We start from the raw sequence: 21,084 nt of genomic DNA on the forward strand, positions 1-21,084 counted from the left end.
GTAGGGAGGGATCGAAAACAGGCAGGAGATGGCTCTCGAGGAACCGCAGTTCCCTACCCCTGCACTAGAAGCATATGATTTCAACCAGCCGATCAACTTTGTTTTACTGTACTCCACTGGTCTCAAAGTCTGTGTTGCAAATGGGATTTGTTCTCGATTGCCTCATCTAGATGAATAAACGTTAAATAAATCACAAAGCAAAGAAAGTGACCGATGAAATATTTTACATTCTATTTTCGTCTTATGTATAAAAGAACTTGATTTTAGCTGTTGTATAGTTAGCAGACTGTTTCCTGGTTTGAAGTCCACTATGGGGGTCGGGGGGAGTGTTAGGCTGTCTGCCTCTGCTTGTTTTTGGGTAAAAATCAGATCAATGTTCTTCTGATTTTACAATTTTGCAAGATCTTCGTTCAGTGACCAAAAAAAAGAACAGCACAATTGGCTGTCAACTCATTCTGTTGCATTAAAGAACACACCCACTTTAAAAAAAAAAAAAAACGTGACATACAGGTAGTCCTGATCAAACCTGCGCGGCGTGCTCAGCCTGAGGAGCAGGGAAGGGTCATCTGGGGCCACAAGCGTTTGTTTCAGCTCTTTTAAAGATCGCTTCGACAGTCAGTGCATTTCTAGCGAGTCAAAGGTAAAACATGCATCCAACAGCCACCCGCCTGCCCGCACACGGCAATAACAACAATACAAAACAAATTGACATCAGTCAGTAACAGTCTCATGAAGCGCACAAGGTGGGGTCTGAGGGGGGGGGAGGCGCTTACCGTTAGCTGCCCTGTATGTTTATGCGCACGTTCCAGTTTGTGGCGGAATGCAAAAATGTCCCCCTGGCAGTCCAAAAACAACCCCCCCCCCCCAGCCCCAAAGATCCTCCGCTTTGTGGCCCAACAGTTACTGGTTACTGAAGACAGTGGCTCAGATGAATGTACATGACTTTCAGTAAAAAGACTTTGCTTCTGCACATTCGAGCTCTGAATACAGGAACCTCATGAGAATGCCGTCAAGTTAAATTGCGCATTCGATATTGTCTGTATAATAAATGTTTGTTTTTGTTTTGAGCAAGTTTGCATTTGATTATCCAAGGATTTAGATGCCACTCAAGGACCCTCCGTCCTTCGTCCTGTCCACCTCCAGATGTAATATTTACACTGACATCAAGCTTGAAAAGTAACAAATCAAATAGAAAAAGGTGCGATATAGGAGCTGCAATCCTTTCCTCGTGAGGAACGGTGTGTTCGTAAGTGCCATACGTTTGGAGTATGTGTGTCACCTTCATATATCTCTGTCTATATCTCTATATTTTTATATAGAGATATAGAGAGATAGATGTATATAGAAGGTGACCAAAATGTGTCATCAGAGACAGTATTTGCTTTAGTTTTTGTTTCCTGTGGGTTTGCCTTCATGTGACTATGCGTCAAAACGCTGGAATGATGTCATGCAGTGAGAAACCCGGGGCGAAGGAGCCGCTTCCTGCTAGCGTCCAATGGTGACATCTGTGGAGGAGGTCGTCCACCCCTCTGCTGGTTCAAGGAGTGACCCGGAGTCTCAGTAACGATGGGTCTGGTGGGAATACTGGGAGCTCTGTTGGGATGACGACGTGTACCCCATGGCGGCCTGCGGCTGATTGGGGCCTTGGACGTTGCTTTGGTAACCAAGGCGGGAGCTGGAGTGCTGATGGAGGAAAACAGAGTCGTGAACAGCTCACCGCCACCTTATTCCATTGATTTAATTATGAAACAGTCCACCAAAATGCAGGCGGGGATCAAATTAGTGACTGCCGACCTCATCCAAAGTGTGCGTCATGGGACGCCACGTTCCCAAAACAAAGGCCATGGTTACCCGCTACAACAGATAAGATGAGATTCCAGCCCGACTCCAAAGGACCAACAAGCACACAATGAAACTCAATTCCACTCCCCCACCTCCAGAACAGATGGATTTCTTTTCATCGGCCCAGAATGAGTGAGGACCCAATGAAGTTTGCGAAGCTTGCGGTATTCCTGTGATGACAATTTGTAGAAACGCAGCTCGATAACTGAGAATGCACTGTTATGCAAACTGAACAAATACTTCAAAGCGTTTGCAACCCCGTGTCTATTTACGTCAGGATTGAAGCGGGGCGTTGCATGAGAGTGGCCTGCGGGGATGGAATCAATGACGGAAAAAGTAGGACGACAACAGCAGCGGCACGCCGTTGGCTGTGTCAGTCAAATATGAACCTCTTCTGGTAGCTGACAGCTAGCATGTGCCACATGCAGCGGGCCTCCTACGTAGGCTATACATCGACGTGTGTGACAGTCGTGACTCTGCGCACACATGCGCGACTCGAAACGGTCCCAGACGGCAAACTAAAAACCAACAGGCACCGCGTGGTGTGTCAACAGACTTGTCTGCGGGACACTTTGGCATGTGGAGACGGCTTGTGTCGCTTGACTACTGTTGCCTACTCATCATGTGTCTGTATTATTGACAACAAAGATACAGTTGGTGCCTTGAGATGCAAGCTGAATTCGTTCATTTGTAACTCAAAGCACTCGTATCGCACGTTTCCCCTCTCAAATCCAAAGAAATGCCATTCATCCGTTCCAGCCTCGCTTCAAAAGAAACAGCGCTTTGTGATATTGTACTTCAGAACGTAATTAAATCGTATGTAGTGAACGAAACTGTTGGCGCGTCACGATTTCATGCTTTTATTGCGCGTCTCCTTCTGATGTATCTGCCTTGTCCACGTAGGCAGTGTAATATGCAGACGCAAACAAAGATGGATACTACTGTACGCACTCAGTAAGAGGCCATGGCAATCATTTTTGAGAGAAGATAAAGAATATACGCCTCCGTTTTTTGTATATCCGGAGCGCTCAGCCATTTGCGTTCAACTCTGGGTTGCTTAGACGGTTATAGAACCGCATCTGTCAGTGCTAATCGTGAGCGCGTTATGGCGTTTGCCATGAAGCTAGCATGAAGCTAGCGGGCCGCTCTTATGGCACCACGGTTTGGTGGATTTAAATACGAGCGTGCTCGTCTTCGTCTTAGGAGTGAGTTTGGCTCGTTATCTCCAAAAAATGCATACGTCGGGTCACTCTTATCTCAAGGCACTGCGCGTCATTGGTTGGCCGTATTATAGTTTCCACTATCGGTAACTGGCGATACAAAGAGAACAAAAGGCAATCCTGTTGCCGCGGGAGTCGAAATGGTCGGACGTGGTCAAACTGAAGAAGCTGTTCAAAGGGCTCTTCAATGACATTTTTAAAATGCCACAAAGGAAAGGCCGGCGCTGAGATTTGAACCCGGAACTTTTGACCGTGAAGCCTTCTACTAACCTGGTACTCTGACTGGAGCACCCCGGTGCCCGAAGAGGTGCCCGAGGGTCCGATGCGGGGTTTTTTATTGGCGGGGCCCTGGTCCTGTCCGTGTTGTAAACCCCCGCCGGCGTTGGCTCCCGTGGCTGCGGAGGTGCCGTTGGTTTGGGTTGAGTTCTGCTGAGATGGGGCCTGCTGGGCTGCCGTTTGCTGCTGGTTCTGCGCCTGAGTCTGGCCTGTTGTCTGCTGGTGCTGTTGTGTCTGGTTCTGCGAGCGAGCACACAAGGCAAGCGCTTAACAGATGAGCAGCGAGCTGCAGAAAGTGAGACGGAAGTCATCTGAATTAAAAAAAAAAAAAAACAAACCCAAGTCTGCCTGTGTGAAATGCTTTTGGCCACTCACCTACAGTAGCCTGATTGTACCAACTTGCGTTGGGGCCGCTCAAGCCACCTTTCACTGAAATGTCAACAACTGAATGGCTGCTATTTGCAGAAAGTATTTCAACAAGGCGAACCGGAAAATCTGAAGAAGAGCCGGTCTACTTTGGTGTGATTTGATTCCACCGACCCCACACAAACCGCAATTACAAATGGCACATTTTCAGGCACTGTGCAGAAAGGTCAGTCACATTGTGACTAACACGCATGGATCAGCTGTTGTTTTCCAGCGTGATGGAGGAGCCGCGAGTTCTCAGAGGTTGCCCAGGGGTTGCGCAGAGGAAACAATGCCTCTTTCTTGACCGGAGTTCACCCAAAGGCACGTGTTGCCAATGCTGGCCGAGCCCTGGCTCGACCACGGCCAGCTTGCGTGCCAGCTACAAAGCCGCTGGAGGGATTTTGCGTACTTTGGCACAATTTGAGCTTTGTCTAATTTGGGGTGAAAAAGTAAAAAGGATTTTTGGGAATTTGGACCGGGGCGTGTGGGCCTTCTAAACTTCCCCTGGTTGTCTTATGCTGTAACTGACTGACTTTTTCAGTTTTCGGATGTGTGTACTAGTTGTGTAGCTGTCGTTAGGTTTTCTATGTAGATCCGAATTCATTTAACCGGTAATTTCCTGTTCGTCGTCAATGACTCTCTGTGGTAAGGCGGTTCCAGCTTGACTTGTGTTCACCGTACTGAACCGCCCAATCAATACATCGGTCGTTATCAGCGGTAGTAAAATAAGTGTTATTCTACTACAGCCAGTGGGAAAAGCGAGAAATGAGGCAGGTTTGGCAGAAAAACAAAGCGCCGAAGAAACTAATAACTCGACGACTACCACATTTTATCATGGCTCGTTGATTCATCTCGGCGGCTATGAATTCACATGAGCGCACAGAGGAAACGGTCAAATTACCTTTTCTGCTTTCTCCTCTGGCTCGTCTTCGTTGAGAAATTCTCTTTTTGGGTACGGGATCTGGCAACCGGCAAACACACTGGGGGGGTACAGGATAAGACAGAGAGAAAGGTCAGAGTGTTTTCCGCGCAATCAAGGAGCTACCGCACAACGTCAATTGCTGTAATTAGATTGGAACCAAAATGAAAAAAAAAAAGGATGTCAACTTTCCTGATCGTTGACGGCCGACATCGCGGCGGAGCTGCGTTGTGATTGACTAACGTTCTCGAAAAAACGTTGCTATGACTCACTCAGTGGTCGGTAACGGGTCCTCCAGGAAGTAGGGATCCTGCAGCGCTTGCTCCGATGTGATTCTTTTGGTGGGGTCCATGGTGAGAAGCTTCTGGAGCTGAAAGCAGAAATACCAAGTCAGGAATTAAAAAAAAAAACAAAAAAAACTCGTATGCAGTATGCACTTACCAACAAGAAAACTTTGCTATCTGGTTTGACTTTGTGTTTCTCCATGTATTTGATCAGGCTGCTGTTTGCATAGCTGTAAGAAACAAGGAGGGAAAGGGGTGGGGGGGGGGGAGCGCTCAATTCACGGTTGTTGAAATTGATCTCTCTTCCATTCGTCACTTGTAATGGATTGGGCAAGGCCCGGATTCACTTCCGACATGCGGCGTTACGGGGCCTTTTCAATCGTCGGAGCCTTGCGCAATGCACTCACGTTGTTCTTCTGAAGTCTTTCTGAAGCGTTGGATATTCTGGCATCTTCCGGATGTCTTCCCAGTCTTTATCTGAGTCATACCAAATCGAACGGTGAACATTTCTTGTGAGCAATGGACGATGACATTAAATCCGTACGCTGTCGCTAAAACATTTGGTCACGGAATTGCGCTTTCCCAAATGTGCTTTCCGTGTTCGCTCCGAGCGCAGACCTGCCGGGTAACCCATGACGCTGAATATCCTGTCCAGCTGGTCATGATGAAAGGGGTTGCTGGTCTTGATGTCTTCCTGGCGACAATGAAAAATGGGCTCTGACGTTAGCAGCTCCGCGAAGATGCAGCCGATGGCCCAGATATCTGTGCGTCGGCACACAAACACAAGACAGACACGAGCTAATGGACCGTATCATTGTGCCAGGACACGTTTCTGTCTCCAAATCCCAACTTTCAACCGGCAATCCGAAGCCGGATGTGCCTCAACTTGTAAACATGCCCGTTGGAACACGTGAACTTGAACGCACGTGGAAGAGCGACGCACAGCATGCGTGAAGCGCTAAGACGCCCTCCGCATACTGTACGTGTTGCCTCATGTCGACAGACAGAACATTCCTTTCCATATAGTACGCTTCACATCCAGCATGTAAAGAGACTCGGCCCCCTCCTCCGCCCGAGCCCCCGAGCGTCCGGACTTACCAATAGCTTTAGTGTAGTGGCGGGCCCCCAACAGGAGCTCGGGGGCCCTGTACCAGAACGTCACCACCACAGGATCGAGGTCAGCCAGTGGCTTGAGGGGAGAGTTGAAGAGTCTTGCGAAACCCATGTCGGCTGCACAACGCAGGGCGAGGCGAGGAGGTAGAAAAGATGGAGAAGTGAACAAAAGTGAAGTCGATTGTGTGTTTTCAAGGCGTATGGCAGGTTAAAACATGTGCTAAGAGATAAAGTGGCCGGAAACATTTCCTCTGCGGCGTCAGCAAACCCAAAGGCTTGTTGTTCTTGTCCACTCCTGCCAAAAAGTGGGGCCCAACCAAGCCTTTCCAGAAGTCGACCATGGCGCACGCCGCCCCTCTCAATTTCTTCTCTCCGCTCAATCTTTGGCGATTTGATGCTGTTCCCGAGAGCCCAATTGATGTCTTTGACATTGCTGACAGCGTGCACGCTATTCTGCATCCTGATCGGCGAAGGGACTGGAGACCAACGTCAACGGTCTCCGCGCCTCATCGCTTGCCAAAGTTTCTCCAAGACAAAGCCCACAATGCCGACCAAACTTCCTGTACGGTATTTCTAAAAACTGTCAGCTATTTGGAAGAAAACTTGATTCAACTAGATATACTGTATATACAGAGAGAGAGAGAGTTAAAAATCTGTTTGTTTTTCGGGTTGGAAACGTCAGCGTTGAAAAGAGGTTCGACTGGCTCATGTGTCAATATGTCACTTGAATAAAAGTGCCTCTCTGTTATTTCCTACTTGTGACAACACATTGCAAAGTACAGTCGGCAACGTCTCCAAACAATACGATTGGCTGCTTCCCAAACACAACTGGGGTTACAATGTTAGCGTGACCCTCAACGACGATTGCACTTTCTCACATGGGAAAATGAATTGGGCAGCCCCGGTCTAGCACCTGCTTATCAACAACTTCCCAACCGCTTTTAAGGCCATGTTTGGCGGAAACAAAGGCAGTGTTGTGCTCTGGTGCGAGCCGAGGCCAAGGTTCTTATCGCATTCCGTCGCCTCGACATTTCACGAGCCCCACTTCGTCATACACACAAAAGTCACGTCTGAGGTTGTAATGTAGCGAGTCTGTCGAAAGGTTCCCGGTTTGAATCTCGGTTTTGCTCGTTCCCCTGTGGGGGTTTGCGGGTTTTGCGCGTGCTTGCCGGGGTTTTTTTCAGGGTAATCTGGCTTGCATGTACCAGAAACTCCCGCCCACACTTTTTTTTTCCTTCCATATGATTGTGAAAATACGGTCAATAAATTAATCATTTAAAACTATATTTAACTATTTTGACAAACTATATTTTGTGAGAGATAAAAATCGGCTCGACAATCCGGAACATTGAAGTGTGAAAAATGAGAAAAAAAAGCCAAAGAAAACCAAAATAAGAATGTGCAAAATGCTTTTCCACGGCACTGTGGTGACAATATCGGCTTGTGCAGACTTTATCAGACAAATACGAGGGAAGGTCAACCTTTTCAAAACACCCAAATAAATAAACGGAGCTTTTTCTGAAATGTACCTTACCGATTTTAACTCTTCCTCGTTCGGGTCCTTCTCCCATGACCAAGATGTTAGCTGGTTTCTGCGGAAGAGAACATAGTAGCAAAGTTGGAGAAAAAGCTGTAATATGAACAGATACTGCATGTTTGATCAGTGAGATCAAAAAACAGATAAAATGTATCTGATCAGTGGCCAGTGGCCATGACGACGACGCGACAATGTCAGCCATCCGTTTAGTCAAGAGTGTCCTCAACTTTCACAAAGTCCTGAGACAGCTCCAACAGGTCGGCCAATTGGCCTCACGTGACAACGAGAGTAACTGAGAAAGATTCTGAGACGCCGCAGGGTAACTCGCTGCGTCCGGCATTGTTTTTGTTATGGGGTGGGGGCATCTGCGGGTAAATAAAGGTTTGAAAAATCCATTTTAACCATGCAGAGTAAATGCGGCCTGGCGGGATCTTCGGCTGTTTTTCGAGATCAGTGTAAACATCAATTGTTGTGCTAACATCGGTTTCCAAAAAAAGAGCCAAATTGACGCCATCGTTGCTTCAGACTTCCTGCTATTCGCGCCAAGCAGTCGGGACTCCTCCCGCATTTGATAAGCGACAAATATCACCCGGCGAACACAAACAAAGAGGAACACAGTTCAAATATGCCGTCGGACGCTTCCAGCCGCTCACAGCTGCGGGAGGCAAATAAAATATCTGACGCCTGAATTCCCTCGTGCTGTTTGCGCTCACTGTGGTCCGTCCGTCCGTCTGACCAAAATTCTTGTCGCTACAGAAACAGCACTAACAAGCGGATTTGGAGTCCATGCCCGCAGGCCGACGTGTCGTTATTGGCAAATGAGTCTCACAGTCCCGAGGAGTCCGAGCTCTACCTTTTGCTCTTGAAAGGGAAAAAAAAAAAGACATATTTATGTATTTGGATGTATATTTGGTGACATACAGTATATTTTATGGATTGACGTGGCGTCTAGATAAGTTGAGCAAGCCCCCCTCGCTGCCCATCTTTAAAATTCCTTTTTTTATTCTTTGGCTTTTACTGTTTTTGTGCTTTCTACTCTTTTCATGATTCATTTTGCTCCTTTAAAGTACAGCGGCGGGTTTCAATTGCAATCCCATGATTTCGCCATTTTTTCAAAATAGTTCAGCCCTCGCTTGCGCAGGAGCTTCCACACAAATGAGTTTTAAATGACCAATTTCAAAATGCATCGGAGCAAGTTATTGTACAACGGAGCGGAAGCGCAACTACACCGACAAATTGTGAATTTCACTCCAAAATCAAAAAGAAGAACTCGATGGATATTCATTGCATTTGAAAAGGACTTTCCGCTTTCTTACTACGATTGTGAACGCAGCTTGACTAAGTCTTACTTTGGTACCGCACATGTCTGTCTGTCTGTCTGTCAGAATCGCGATCGGTTCTTTTCCAAATGTGTTGACAACAACCTCCCAAAACAGTCAGGCAGCGTCATAAATGGGCACAACATCCTCTTGTGCAACGGCATCTGCATTGTTGTCCAAAAATTGGGCCAGCTGAGGAGCCAGAATCAGATTCTGATGCTTATGCAACAGAATGAATCAGTCGATAACAAAGCCTCCCTCCAATCGGGATGTTGCAGCGATCAGCTGTAGCAGAATGCAAACCTCCGCTTTCAAAGTCTTCCTGTAAATCGCTGACTTCACTGGCCTTATGTTTCCCCTTTCTTGGAAAAACAAAAGTTGAGGTCATTAGTATTTGAAGATGCCTTTTTGTAGGTCATTTGAATTGGCTTTTTAAATCTAGCAGGGGTGCCCAACCACTCGATCGCGATCGAGCGTTAGCCCGCAGACTAGTCACGAGTCGATCATAGTGGATGTCGAGGCTGAATGGGAAAAAAAAAAGATTTGTCTGTGTGTGTGTGTGTGTGTGTTATTAATCATCCGATATTACGAAAACAAAGTTGTATTTTAGAAATTCACTTCCTTCCCTTCGCATTTTAGTACGAAGTGATGCTAGTGATGTGTAACTGCTGTTAGGATGATAGGGGGGGTGTTCTTGGAACAACGTCTACCCTGTAGGCAAAAAAGTGGGTGAACCCCTGATGGAGAGCATTCGAATGACCTCCAGAGTTCAATCCGTGCATATGCCGAGAGTCAGAATACATTTTGTAAACTGTCACTACAAACAAACAATCCCAAAAAGTCTATTTGAGTCTGACAAAACAAACCCAAATCTAATTTCAGACCGCATAAGGCGGTCGTGTCGAAGAATAGTCGAGAGAGAACTGTGAATCAATAAGCAGGAAAGCAGCTCCAGCCCGGTTCTTCTGTTGCTGCAATTTTTGTGGAAGGGACGATTCTTGACAGGAAGACACAAACAAATACGCTGCAGCAATAGATCCCCTTCGGGAATCTTCCCCGCGGAAGCGATAGTTGGTACGGCCCGGCGAGCCTTTTGCTGCGGTCTGCAAAGCTGCTCGGTTAGCATCTTGACAGCACAAGCTCCGGGGCTGTTACGTAACCCCCCGCCCCCCTCGGGGGCGCGCGGCCGGGAAGGGAGCCGGCCGCTCCGGTGTTGCTTGCGGTGGGTGGGACGAGTGGGGGGGATGGGAAACGTGCGGCGGTGCCATGCGAAGCATCTGGCCGAGTCGAGCTACGCCACAGAGGGCAAGCAAAGCGCGCTCAACACCACAACGTGACGGAGCGGCAGGAATGCTCGTCGGCCGTCCAATTTCTTCGCTTGCCGTGCTTGAACGAAATGGGAATTCCCTCAACATAAATCGGCAACAGAATCTCCCCAGTCAACAAAGTGCCCTTGTTTGATTGATTTTTTTTTTCCCCCCCCTCACAAAGAGCCAGTCACCTGCTCACACTCGATAATCTGCCCAACAAAGACAAATGGAGAGAGTTACGATAGGAGAGCCCAGCGGCAACAATGGCAGGAAGCCCTGGAAATGAACCGGCCTTCAATAACCACACTGCATTACATTGTCATCAAATCAGATAGCTTCGGTCCTAACAATGGAGAATTTCATCCAGCTGCGGCAGAAATTGGGATAAAAAAAAAAAAAAAACAAAACAAAAGCGCACAAACAACAAACACTATGCGGCCAACGCTCCAGAAATAGCAGGCTTGAAAAACCGTGAAGACCAAAAGGCCAAAATGCTGTTTATCTTCACTCCAAGTTTTGATGGGTTAAAAAAAAATGAATTTTTTTCCACCGTAATGCGCACCACATCAAATGAAACCGGTTCACAGTAGATTCCGATCTTCCTGCTTAAAAACCATCCGCGATTTCACAAACGGTTAGCGGGGTTTTTCCTGCGTTCAAAATGGCACAGCGGCCCCCTTCAGCTAATTTTGTGCCGTCCGGCTCACGCCTCGCAGCTCCGCAGGTCTGTGCCGGACCGCCGCATCTGACATTGAAGCGGACTTACTTTCTGACGTCAGATTTTGGGAATGACGTGTTTCACGCCCCATCTGAATCCGACCGAATCATTGGATGTTCACTTGACATTTGACGCCATTCGGAGCAATTTCGCGACATGGCCGCAGTCCGACGCCACCGGATCGTGTTAAGGAGCAAAAAGCCCCTTGCGCAGTTGATCAACTAAAAGCGGCAAAGAGAGACAATCGTCTGCCGTCCGCAAGCTTCCCGATCGGAGCAGATTGGCATCATGTGACGTCCAGATGTCACATGACCCGGGATTGCTCAGGAATGACGTAAAAGCGGAGACACCGCAGCAGACGCTTGTGAGTAAATAGAAGCTTGGTGCTTGGAATCCGATAAGGTGACGGCCTTGAATCGCTCGCTGACTTAGAAGTCTACATTGTAAATAATCAACATCCGCTCATCCCATCGATGTCGGTCGTTTATCGCCTCCGACATTGCTCGACGCGACCAGTCAGTACTTTGAAATCTTACGTTTCACTTCATTGACTGATGCGGCCGACATAGTTGACGGGATGGCTTGAGATGATTCTTTTAATTTGGATTCCAAATGAATGTTGGTCATGTCGTGTGAGTAAAGGGTGATCTCAATTTCGAACAATTCGGGTGGAAATCCTGTCATTCTAATCCAAAGAAAGTCTGGATGGAGCCGGCGCTGGGAGTCCTCTTTGTATCAGAACAAAAACAAACCTGTGGGAAAGCCGCAGCGGAGACCATCACACAGACGCGGGCGGGTTGCAGCCAGGGAGAGGCGCCAAAAGAGCCACGCAACAGAATCGAAAACCTTCTGATCTTGAGCCGTTATAATTTAATGGTGTACGTTTGCGGCTTGGTCACCGGGCGCGGTCGCTTCGCCCGCACATTGTGAGTCGGATAGAAATGTCATCTTGCGTTCTCTGAGCGCGTGCAAATAAATATGAGCGCTGGCGAACCCGAAGAAATTCGCAGGCGTCAAAGTCAAGGGGAATCAGCCGAGTCGCCGCGGAGAGGCGCGAAGCCGTGCATGCACCCCGAGAACCTCCATGCGTGCAACCCGTGAACAGCCTGAGACGTCGTCGTCAAGCTGCAACTGATTCTGGCGGGCACGCGACGGGTTATGGAGACGTGGTTAACTTTTGTTTCAATGAAGCGTTTGAGACGAGGAAACCACCCGTTTGACTTTCATGATCGTCGCGTCAACTTTTGACATTTTCCATCAATGCCAAATCTCCCCAACTTTTGTGCGTAGGGTAAGAGAAGGGCAAGTCATGGGAAAGAAAGCGGAGCGGTGACGCTGAAATATAACAGAGCTGCTCACCAGATCCCTGTGGAGGACCCAGTTGGCGTGGAGGTAATGGATCCCATCCAGAATCTGATACAGCAGCGACTTCACCATCCCTCGGGGCAGCTGCATGGGCTTTTTGTTGGCCTTGGAGGCACGGTGGAACTTGATAATATGCTAAAAGAAAGACAAAAGGATTCCCAGGATGGCATTTGTACTCTGCAGCAAGCCACCTTGTGTGCATTTGGCTCATCATACAAACAAGTCATGCGGGTCAGGAGTTGCTTGGGAATGTTTGATTGATTGTGACTTTCGACAGGCTCAAGTGATTTCAGTGACTATTGTGGATTTTTTTTGGGGGGTCTTTGGCGGAAGGAAATTTGTGAGCGCACGCAGTCATAGGTTGCAAGGTCAAGTCACTATTGCTTTCATATTTGACCTTGAAATCTTTGCATTCGAGGGCTCATTTTTTGCCACAGTGATTTGTTCTGCATTTGTGACCGTCACGGTCATGTCAAACTCAATTTTAAAATCTAATTCGGTCCTGCGGCCTGTTTTTCCATTCCGCATTTTGATCTCAGTGTTGTGGAAATGTTTTTTGAAAAAAAATGAATGATTCACAGAATTCTAAAAACAACATTTTTATCGGTTCCTTAGCTTCCCAGTGTTGACAGCAGATCCAATCGCCATGATTTGGATTTATGCCGGGTGAAAAAAAAAAAAACCCAAGTAAGTGACGGTTAAAAATGATCACGCCGGTTATGCGGTCGGAGTCTTTGTATGACTTTGAAGTATTTCTTTTTCCTCCCATTATTTTGTAGTCAAAACACAGCGGTAGCGAGCCGACAGTGTCCACCAGACTGTGCTGTATACGGTCACTGATTTGGACGTGGCTGTCCACGTTTCAGGTCGCCCTCCGTGTCACAACTGTTTGTGAGCTCAGCCGGAGAACGACGCACGCGTCTTTATCGGATCGTGACCATCGGCACGTGGGTCTGAATGACGTGTGACGCTTTTTGGGCGAAATCCTGCCAGACGGACGTACCGCAGGGCATGTAACGTGCACGTGGAGAAAAACTCACCCAGAGGTCATGTTCAGCATAGTCTAACAGGAGCGAAACCTTTCTGTCACTGTGGGAGAGGAACACTTTCTGCAGGGCAATCACGTTGGGATGTTTCAATTCTCGTAACAGCTGGAGAACACAAGAAAAAAAAAAATGGCTCAGCTGGGCGAAGCTCCGGCACAGCCCCCCCCGCGACCCTTGTGAGGACAAAGCCCATCGGAAAACGGATGGATGGATGGATGGAAATCCTGGAATATCACGAATCGGTCACAACGGCTCATTTGTAACCCAGACTGGGCCGCTTGGGTTCTGTGCGAGTGTTCAATGGACAGCCAAGTTCCGTAACTTGCTGGTCTGCGCCGTTTGACATTTGTACGCAGAGCGCGCACTTTGATCAGAATGGGCAACACGCAATCCGTCTAATCCCGTTCATATACTGCACGAATGTACCGACAAACCCGCCTTCCATAGAATAATAGCAGCATGTCAGGAAGAAAATGGGTTGGTTAGTTCCCCTTTTCTGGAAAATAGGTCATGTTTTCATAAAAGGCTGACAGGAAAAGCACTCACTGGAGGAGTTCCAAACATTCGCACCAAAGTCACATTCCCGCCAGTCAATCTTTAAAGGGCCTCGCCAAGGGAAGGTGAATTTCAAGATCAACTGGAGACTTTTTTTCTTCAACAGACACAAAGTGCCTTACGGGCAACGTAAGTGTACTCTCACGGAGAGCAACGCATGTCACATGTTTACAGAGAAACCGGAGCAAACCTTAAACAGTTGACATGGAGATTTAGAGATTAGCACACTGTGACCTGAAAAATGGACTTAATGGGCACAAATGGCTTTGTTTTTTTTTTTTTAAAGCAGGTCTCTATTTCAAGAATAGATACCAAGATCCATCAAAAAGCACCAATTAGTTTGTCATGTACATGCCACATGAAGCAAGTCCCTACTGCGGACTACAGTAGCTCTTGTGGACAAATAGGAGCATGTCAACGTGAACGCAGTACGTAGAAATGACGTCAAGATACCGCTGGGTTTTCTCTGGATTCCTCCCATATTGCAATGGAACACTCTAAATTGTCCCGAGGTGTGAATGGTCGTTGGTCAATGTGCGCCCTGGAATTGGCAAGCAACGCCGGTGTTCAGGGTGTACCCCGCCTACTGCCCGAAGGCAGCTTGGGTAAGCTCCAGCATGAGCGAGACCCTCGTGAGGAGAAGCGGATTAGAAAAAGCATGGATAGTAATAATAGCTGCAGGACTCGTCAGACCTGTGGAAAAGCCATGTTTGAGCTTTCACGGTCCACCGAGACTGCAAATACACTTTCGAGCTATTTACTTTACAACTGTTTGTACAGTGAAGTGTGACTTGAGAAGTAAGTTGTTGCTGGTAAAAAAAAAATTCAAAAAAAAAAAACTGCATTGACCATATAGAAAGAATTCTTATTTTCTTGATGTGGTGCAATTTTGATTTTTAGTCCGTCAATGTATTAACTGTCATTTTCTTATTGACCATTGTTTCTCAAGTGGCATGGAAAATGGCTGCAAGAACTCGTGAAAAAAAAAAAAAAAACTCGGATGGTAAGTGTAGCATGAAAAAAGGCAAACAAGAAAGTTAATGAATAACTCAAAGCCCAGTCGATGATGAGATGAAAGCATATCTCGGCGACCTCCACCGACTTGTAACATGCACTCGTGTAAGTGATAATAAACGCAAACCGCCTTAGAAGGAATGTGAACGCAGTATTATGAAGGTGCCGAAAGGAGAGGTCGACGGGAACCAACGGGGAATGAACCCCGCGCCACCAACATAACGTGTCTCCGAATTTGGGAGCGCAGACTGCCGACCGGTGAGCTAAAATTCCATCTCAGCCCAGCAACATATTTGAATGAATAGGAAACGGGGACTTTTTCAAATAAAAGTTGTGGACACGAGACGGATGGAGTGCACATGACCGAGCAAAATGAAGCATTTTATTTCCCCCCCAAAAGCCTTCAGGAGTTGAAAGCTGTTCATTTATTATTTAAAAAACAAAATTGTTTGCCCGCCCAGAAAAACATCATTGCAGGTTCCAGTAATTGCAATTTCTGTTTTAGATGCAAAGCGTGTACTTAAACCGATCATAACACTTTGTTCAAATATTTGAAGCTCATGGAGGCAGCGCCATCATGGGCTGATGAAATGAGCGTCACCGAAGGGGGTAAAGCTCATGACCACAAAGTCAAACAAACATGAGTCAAAGTTCAATGCAAAACAAGGTGTAGCCGCAAATAGAGCTTTTGGCGACTTATCCATGAGTCAATATGCAAATGTCAGCGGCGCCACCCGAATACATCAATTCATGTTCAACTTTTGTTAATTTATGATCATGTTATGTTCATTTCACTGTTCCAAACTCACGACTCGCGGATTCACCTTGGCTCTCGCATTTTCATCACGTTCTTTCGGTGCAACACGAACCATCGCAAAGTAGAGACCCGCTGACCTTGTTCTGAGTGAATGTAGCGAGACCACGATTGATAAGTCCGAGGGAAAACGTTTTTACGCCGGGGCACTGATGAATTGCATGCTGCGGGCAAGTCCTGCACTCATTTTTTCTCCCTGAACATGAAAAATATCTGCTATTTCTCACAGATCGAAATCATTTTCACGCCTTAAACCCTTTTAACTGTCGAATTTCTTGTCGTCCATTCGCATACGTCGACTGTATGTCATCGATGACAACCAGGAATTCAGATCAATAAAGTCCAATCATAATTTTAATAATGATTAAGAAGAAAACAAGGAGTGGGCCAAAATATCTGTTGAGGTGTGCAGAAGTCTCACGAGTGACAGAATTAATTTGACTGCCTCACCAAAATAGTGTGCTCAGGGCGGCATCTTTGGCTTTTTTTTCTTCTCAAAATGTCTGTAGGGTCTGATCAAAATAAGGCGTCTCCCGAATGACGTTTGTTAATCTTCAGTCATTTTTGAAAAAGTTCATCATGCCTTTTGGCAGTTATTCAAATCACCGTGGGTGGGTTCTTGTTTGTATTGAACAATTAAGTCAGCAACAATTTTTTTCCATGCGTCCGAGTCGGCGATCCAAACGGCGGCCACGGTTAAACAGGCTTTTCCATCCAGACGGTCACAGGAAAACAAAGACTGATCAGTTCAACACGTGAGCAAGTTAAGTGCATTCTAAAACTTCAAACGATCCTTGACTGCACGGTGAAGTTTCTGTGAAATCAAAAATGTTGCATATTCAACCAAAAATGACTTCAAAACGTTCACATGCTTTCGAGAGGACATTCAAAAAACGCCTTCTGGGTTCAACAGCTGCAGTGTGTTCTCGCAATGTCACGAGATGTTTGCTTGAGTGGCGCTGGCACGGCGCGGAGGCCAATTGCTCCATGTGAATTCTGTGGACATTGCCAAGTGGAAACTATAGACTGTTACGTAATAAGCTCATGGAATGTCAAGGGGGCCATGTTCTCACTCTACCGCACTCGGATGGACTCGCCGAGTGTCACGCTGACATGCCTCGGACGGCCCCCTCTCTCCCCCCACCCTCACCGCCACAAACGCTTTGGCCTCAACATCAATTTATTGACTCCGTTTTTTACGATTTGGATCAACACGTTATCTCAAGTGAAGACAATTGACAAGGGACTCTTTCAAGGGTTTCCACTTGACGGCAATGATTGAATTCATTTCTGCGTCAGCCTAGGTTGGCGTTCTGAATGTAAGCACAAATTCGGGTTTATGTCGCCAGCCGAGAAACGAGAACGCCGTCGTAAACTGAGAGGCCCCAGCAGAGTGGATCTGTCGGACCATCGTCCCGTCGGTTTCAAACGTTCGGGGATGATGTCAAACATGATCAAAGCTAGCGCCTTTATTGACTTTTGACACTCACTCTCTTGATGTAGTTATCTTGTTGGACGAGTCCCGCAGGGCTCGCTTCTTGGCCCCTATGTAATTACTGTATCTATAGCTATCTGGCAACTGTTATCCCTTCACCTCACGCCAGTTGTACCGCCCCTGTAATCCCATCCGCCTTTCCTCACAAGATTTGAACATGGCCCCTCCAAAATCGTGCCTTTATCTTCATAATTGAACTGAGGTTATTCTGGTCCTTGCCCGCAATGCTCATTGTTTGATGACCATGTTGGATACTGCAAAACTGTCATTGTCTTGGCTCATCATTATTTCGGGTCTTACACTTATATAGCTTGAGCAATTGTGGCTGAAAAACGGATGGCCCCTGAGGGCCGTTGTTTTGGACAGCCCCAGAGTAGCCATTGCTAGAAGAACTGAAATGAAGAAAACAATGGAAAATGGCGACATAGAATGACATTTATGAGCTATTTAGGTTGTCAGCATTAATGTGTTCAAACAATTTGTACCTTTAGTTGTATCAGACAATGAACAAGAAACTACAGAAATGAGGGTGATGGAATCATTGCTCCATGACCGGAGGGGACGTGACAAGTTGACATCTACTGTATTCTTTTTGCAAAAGTATCAACAAGATTAAATACATTTTCCACTTCCTCTTGGATTACAGTATGTTTGCCAGAGCACAAATCAAAATGTAACTTACCGCAATTTCCCTGCACGCAGACATTGAAATTCCAGTGCCTTCTATTTGTTTCAGTGCATATTCCTTCTCATCTATCCTGTAAGGGGGGAGAAAAAAGACATGAGGGAAAATATTACTTTAGTATTTCGTTTCAAAGTATGCACTAAGACTTTTGACTCATATCGGTAAACATTTGCGGGGGAGCTAGTTACCTTGTAATTTTAAAATATTGGTTTCACAAGCAGAGGTTGACCAAAAGAAAACCACCCAGCCATCAATTTTCAAGACCGATCATCCTGTTTCGGGTCAAGGACTGCCGGACCTTATCTCGGCTGACTTCAGGCGAAAGGCAGACTCTACCCTGAAGTGTTCGCCAGTCAGTCGCAGGGCACGTCAACAGACGGGAAACCATTCACGCCGTCGCTGAGTGGGGACTGAACTCACGCTGCTTGCAGCAAAGTCACGCAAAGGTACCGCGGCGCCACCGGTGACCCAAAGGAAACCCAAGCTACAAAATAATGGCGTGGAGATATTCAACAAGATGCAAACTTGCTGGACTAAATGGCAAATGGAGCATGTAGACGGACGGGATCAAATGACAACTTCATTCAGTGAGCGGCACGCAAAGAAGAAAACTGGCCAAATGAAGATGATTCAGATTTAACCTGATGGGATAAGCCGAAAGCCACAACAACGTGATTACTTTTTGGCAATTAGTAGCGGTAGCATTGTAACGTTTTCCGTGTTATAATACAACTTTAATCACATTTTCTCCCCCAATGAATTGTTCCAACTTCTCTTAACCGCTCCCGCACAACTCGAATTGCCCCACGGGGATGAATAAAGTTTTCTGAATCTGAATTAACATTGCTACTTGGTTCTTGAAGTAAAATGTTCATCTCGATAAAATGCCACTTGACTTATCATATGAATGACTTTATTGTGATCATTGTACTTTTTTAAAATGATTAGTGTGACCATCAAAATCTAATCCCAAATTATTTACTATTTTCTCTCATTCAAAGTTGAATAAAAATGAACTCTACCAAGGGATAATAATCCAAACCATCATCGAGGTGATATGAAGGAACAGAATTTCATGTGAATTGTTCACATCTTATTTCCGTCGGGGTTTAAAAAACGATTATGACAATTCTATAACTAAAATGGGCAAACAACAAGGGTCAGGGTGTTGAATGTCCATTTGGTACATTTGGGGGCTTTGTAAACCATGTCACTTGGATCATTTTCATTTGGCGAATGCCCATCTTTGCGAATACTGTACCTGTATATCGTTCAAATTGAGCACAGCTATCTGTTGTGATTATCTGCATAAAGCAAGCAGAAACGCTCCTCCCGAGCAAGTCGGAGTAGTTTCCTTCACGTGTTACCTAGTAAAGTTTGACAACACTGACATTGCCAAGTGTAATCTCTGTTAAATTGTGTGCACGTTTAAGAGGTAGTACGGTTGTGACACAGTCGAGAACGTTCAGTCAACCCGGAGCTGATTTCACAGGAGCTGATTTCACAAACCTCAAGGCAGCATTTTAAGTGTTACATGCTTGAGCGTGACAACGCGAAAGGACAACGAGCCAAGTTTTATGTACAACTACCGAGTATGAAAAAAAGTTTGATCGTGCAGCGTTGGGATTTGGAGGCGGGGGGGTTGAACGCAAAAGGAATCCTCAACTGCTGCCATCGCGCGACGCGAACACGACACCCGTGCCACTCAAGTGCGTTCCCATACGATGAATCGCATGCCCACTATTGACAGGACATGTCAAAAATAAGATGACCCGCTCCTATGTTGTGCAGGACTATGTGTTGGAGGGGAGAGGAGACGATCAGGCATGGGGGAGAGGAGAGGGAGGGGGGGCCGTTGGTGAGTGAGCGCGTTACATGAAAACAAAAACACAGACACGGGCGATCACTTTGGGAGGGGATTCAAATCGAACGCGCCGTTCGTAAACACATGCAAGTGTTGCTTCGCAAAATGCATCCGGCGGTCACTTTCATATCAATATAAACAAAAACGTCCATGGTCATCTTACCCGTCTTTGCGTTTAGCTTTATAAACGTGCCCGTAGGTGCCTCGACCCACTTTGCAACCTTCATATTCGAACAGATCTTCTACTCTCTCTCTCTCGGCAGCCAGCTTTGTTTTGAAGTCGTAATCCATTCTAACCCATAAATACGTCGTAATTTACAATAAAATAAAATATTAATTATTACATGCATTAATTAAATAATCTGGTCGGTTTATTCCCCCACCATTTCCTTGTTTGGGATTTTGGTCTGCTCCGCTTAATGTTCACTGGCTCGTTGACGTTTCTAATTGGCGCACAGGGCTTGCTGGGTAACGTAGTTTCGGGGAAGAGACGCAGCGGTTCGCATCTACGCGAGAAGAGACATTTAAAAACTACAACCCGCATATCTCGCCGCTGTGTGCCATACTTGGCGTACTCTAGTACGCTTTTAAGAATCCCGGGATTGGTTGTTTGAATTACGTCGCATATACATAACGCCGATGTTCACTAGTAATACAGTAGTGCACAACCTCGGCAACACAGGAATTAGCACATATTTACAGAAAAATGAATGGTTATGGAACGACATTTAATATACATAGATTGCTAATAATTCATTCTATAATTTTGTTCGTACAATTGATTTAAAGTGACACCCGAATAACTAAATGAAGCAGGCCGTTATTATCAAAGTTGAATTATACGTGTCATTTTAAAACATGGAATACGAACAGGCTGATGTGACTTTCAAGTCAAAGCACACGGTGAAGAAACCACTCCGTGATGACGACATATTTATATACAATTGGTTGTTTCCAGAACTAGCTGTTGATGGCGGTGACTACCTTTATCATGAAGATGGTTGGTGCACTGCTTCGCTGACATCTCGCTGTCAGATTTGAACACCTGCCCAAGAGATATAAGACAATGCGGTATTTTGCAAATGGCCCGCGACGTCTCCCGACATAATTGAACGTGCTCCAGAGTTGACAGTCTGAACAATTGCATCCATTGCAATAATACCCACATGAAAATGTATAAAATCGTGCCTCTGTGGCTAGTTAGTGTTAAAGAATATTACAAAAAGTGACATCTTCTGTTTAACAACGGGGAATGTTTTTGTGGACACTGAAGTACAAGTTGCGATTTAAAATAAAATTT

At 46.2% G+C, this 21,084-nt stretch overlaps 1 protein-coding gene and 1 long non-coding RNA gene across 4 annotated transcripts in view; one reads left to right on the forward strand and one right to left on the reverse strand.

Annotated features, from left to right (window-relative positions):
- LOC109524853 (uncharacterized) overlaps positions 1-20,851 on the forward strand; it is a 30,236-nt gene extending 9,385 nt beyond the window's left edge. The window contains exons 3-4 of the long non-coding RNA XR_002170026.1: positions 18,142-18,288; positions 20,841-20,851. This is a non-coding gene — a long non-coding RNA (uncharacterized LOC109524853). The remainder of the gene's footprint in view (positions 1-18,141; positions 18,289-20,840) is intronic.
- Positions 439-21,030, reverse strand: cdk19 (cyclin dependent kinase 19). 3 transcript variants are annotated; one of them, XM_019884963.1, is made up of 13 exons: positions 20,769-21,030; positions 17,918-17,993; positions 13,352-13,462; positions 12,306-12,446; positions 7,597-7,654; positions 6,048-6,179; positions 5,568-5,711; positions 5,357-5,426; positions 5,107-5,179; positions 4,938-5,035; positions 4,648-4,726; positions 3,333-3,604; positions 439-1,683 (listed from the first exon to the last, which is right to left on the reverse strand). In XM_019884963.1, exons 2-13 carry the CDS (start codon positions 17,939-17,941, stop codon positions 1,446-1,448), a joined length of 1,440 nt encoding a protein of 479 aa, XP_019740522.1. In that variant the 5' UTR covers positions 17,942-17,993; positions 20,769-21,030; the 3' UTR covers positions 439-1,445. The 3 variants fall into 3 exon arrangements, with proteins under 3 accessions (XP_019740522.1, XP_019740519.1, XP_019740521.1); XM_019884960.1 differs by lacking the exon at positions 20,769-21,030 and adding an exon at positions 19,948-20,225; XM_019884962.1 differs by lacking the exon at positions 20,769-21,030 and adding an exon at positions 19,948-20,223 and having other exon boundaries at positions 1,440-1,683; positions 3,333-3,578.
- Between the last annotated feature and the right edge of the window lie 54 nt (positions 21,031-21,084).

This window comes from Hippocampus comes, unplaced genomic scaffold (assembly GCF_001891065.2).
Source record: "Hippocampus comes isolate QL1 unplaced genomic scaffold, H_comes_QL1_v1.1 scaffold144, whole genome shotgun sequence".
NCBI classification, from domain to species: domain Eukaryota; kingdom Metazoa; phylum Chordata; class Actinopteri; order Syngnathiformes; family Syngnathidae; genus Hippocampus; species Hippocampus comes.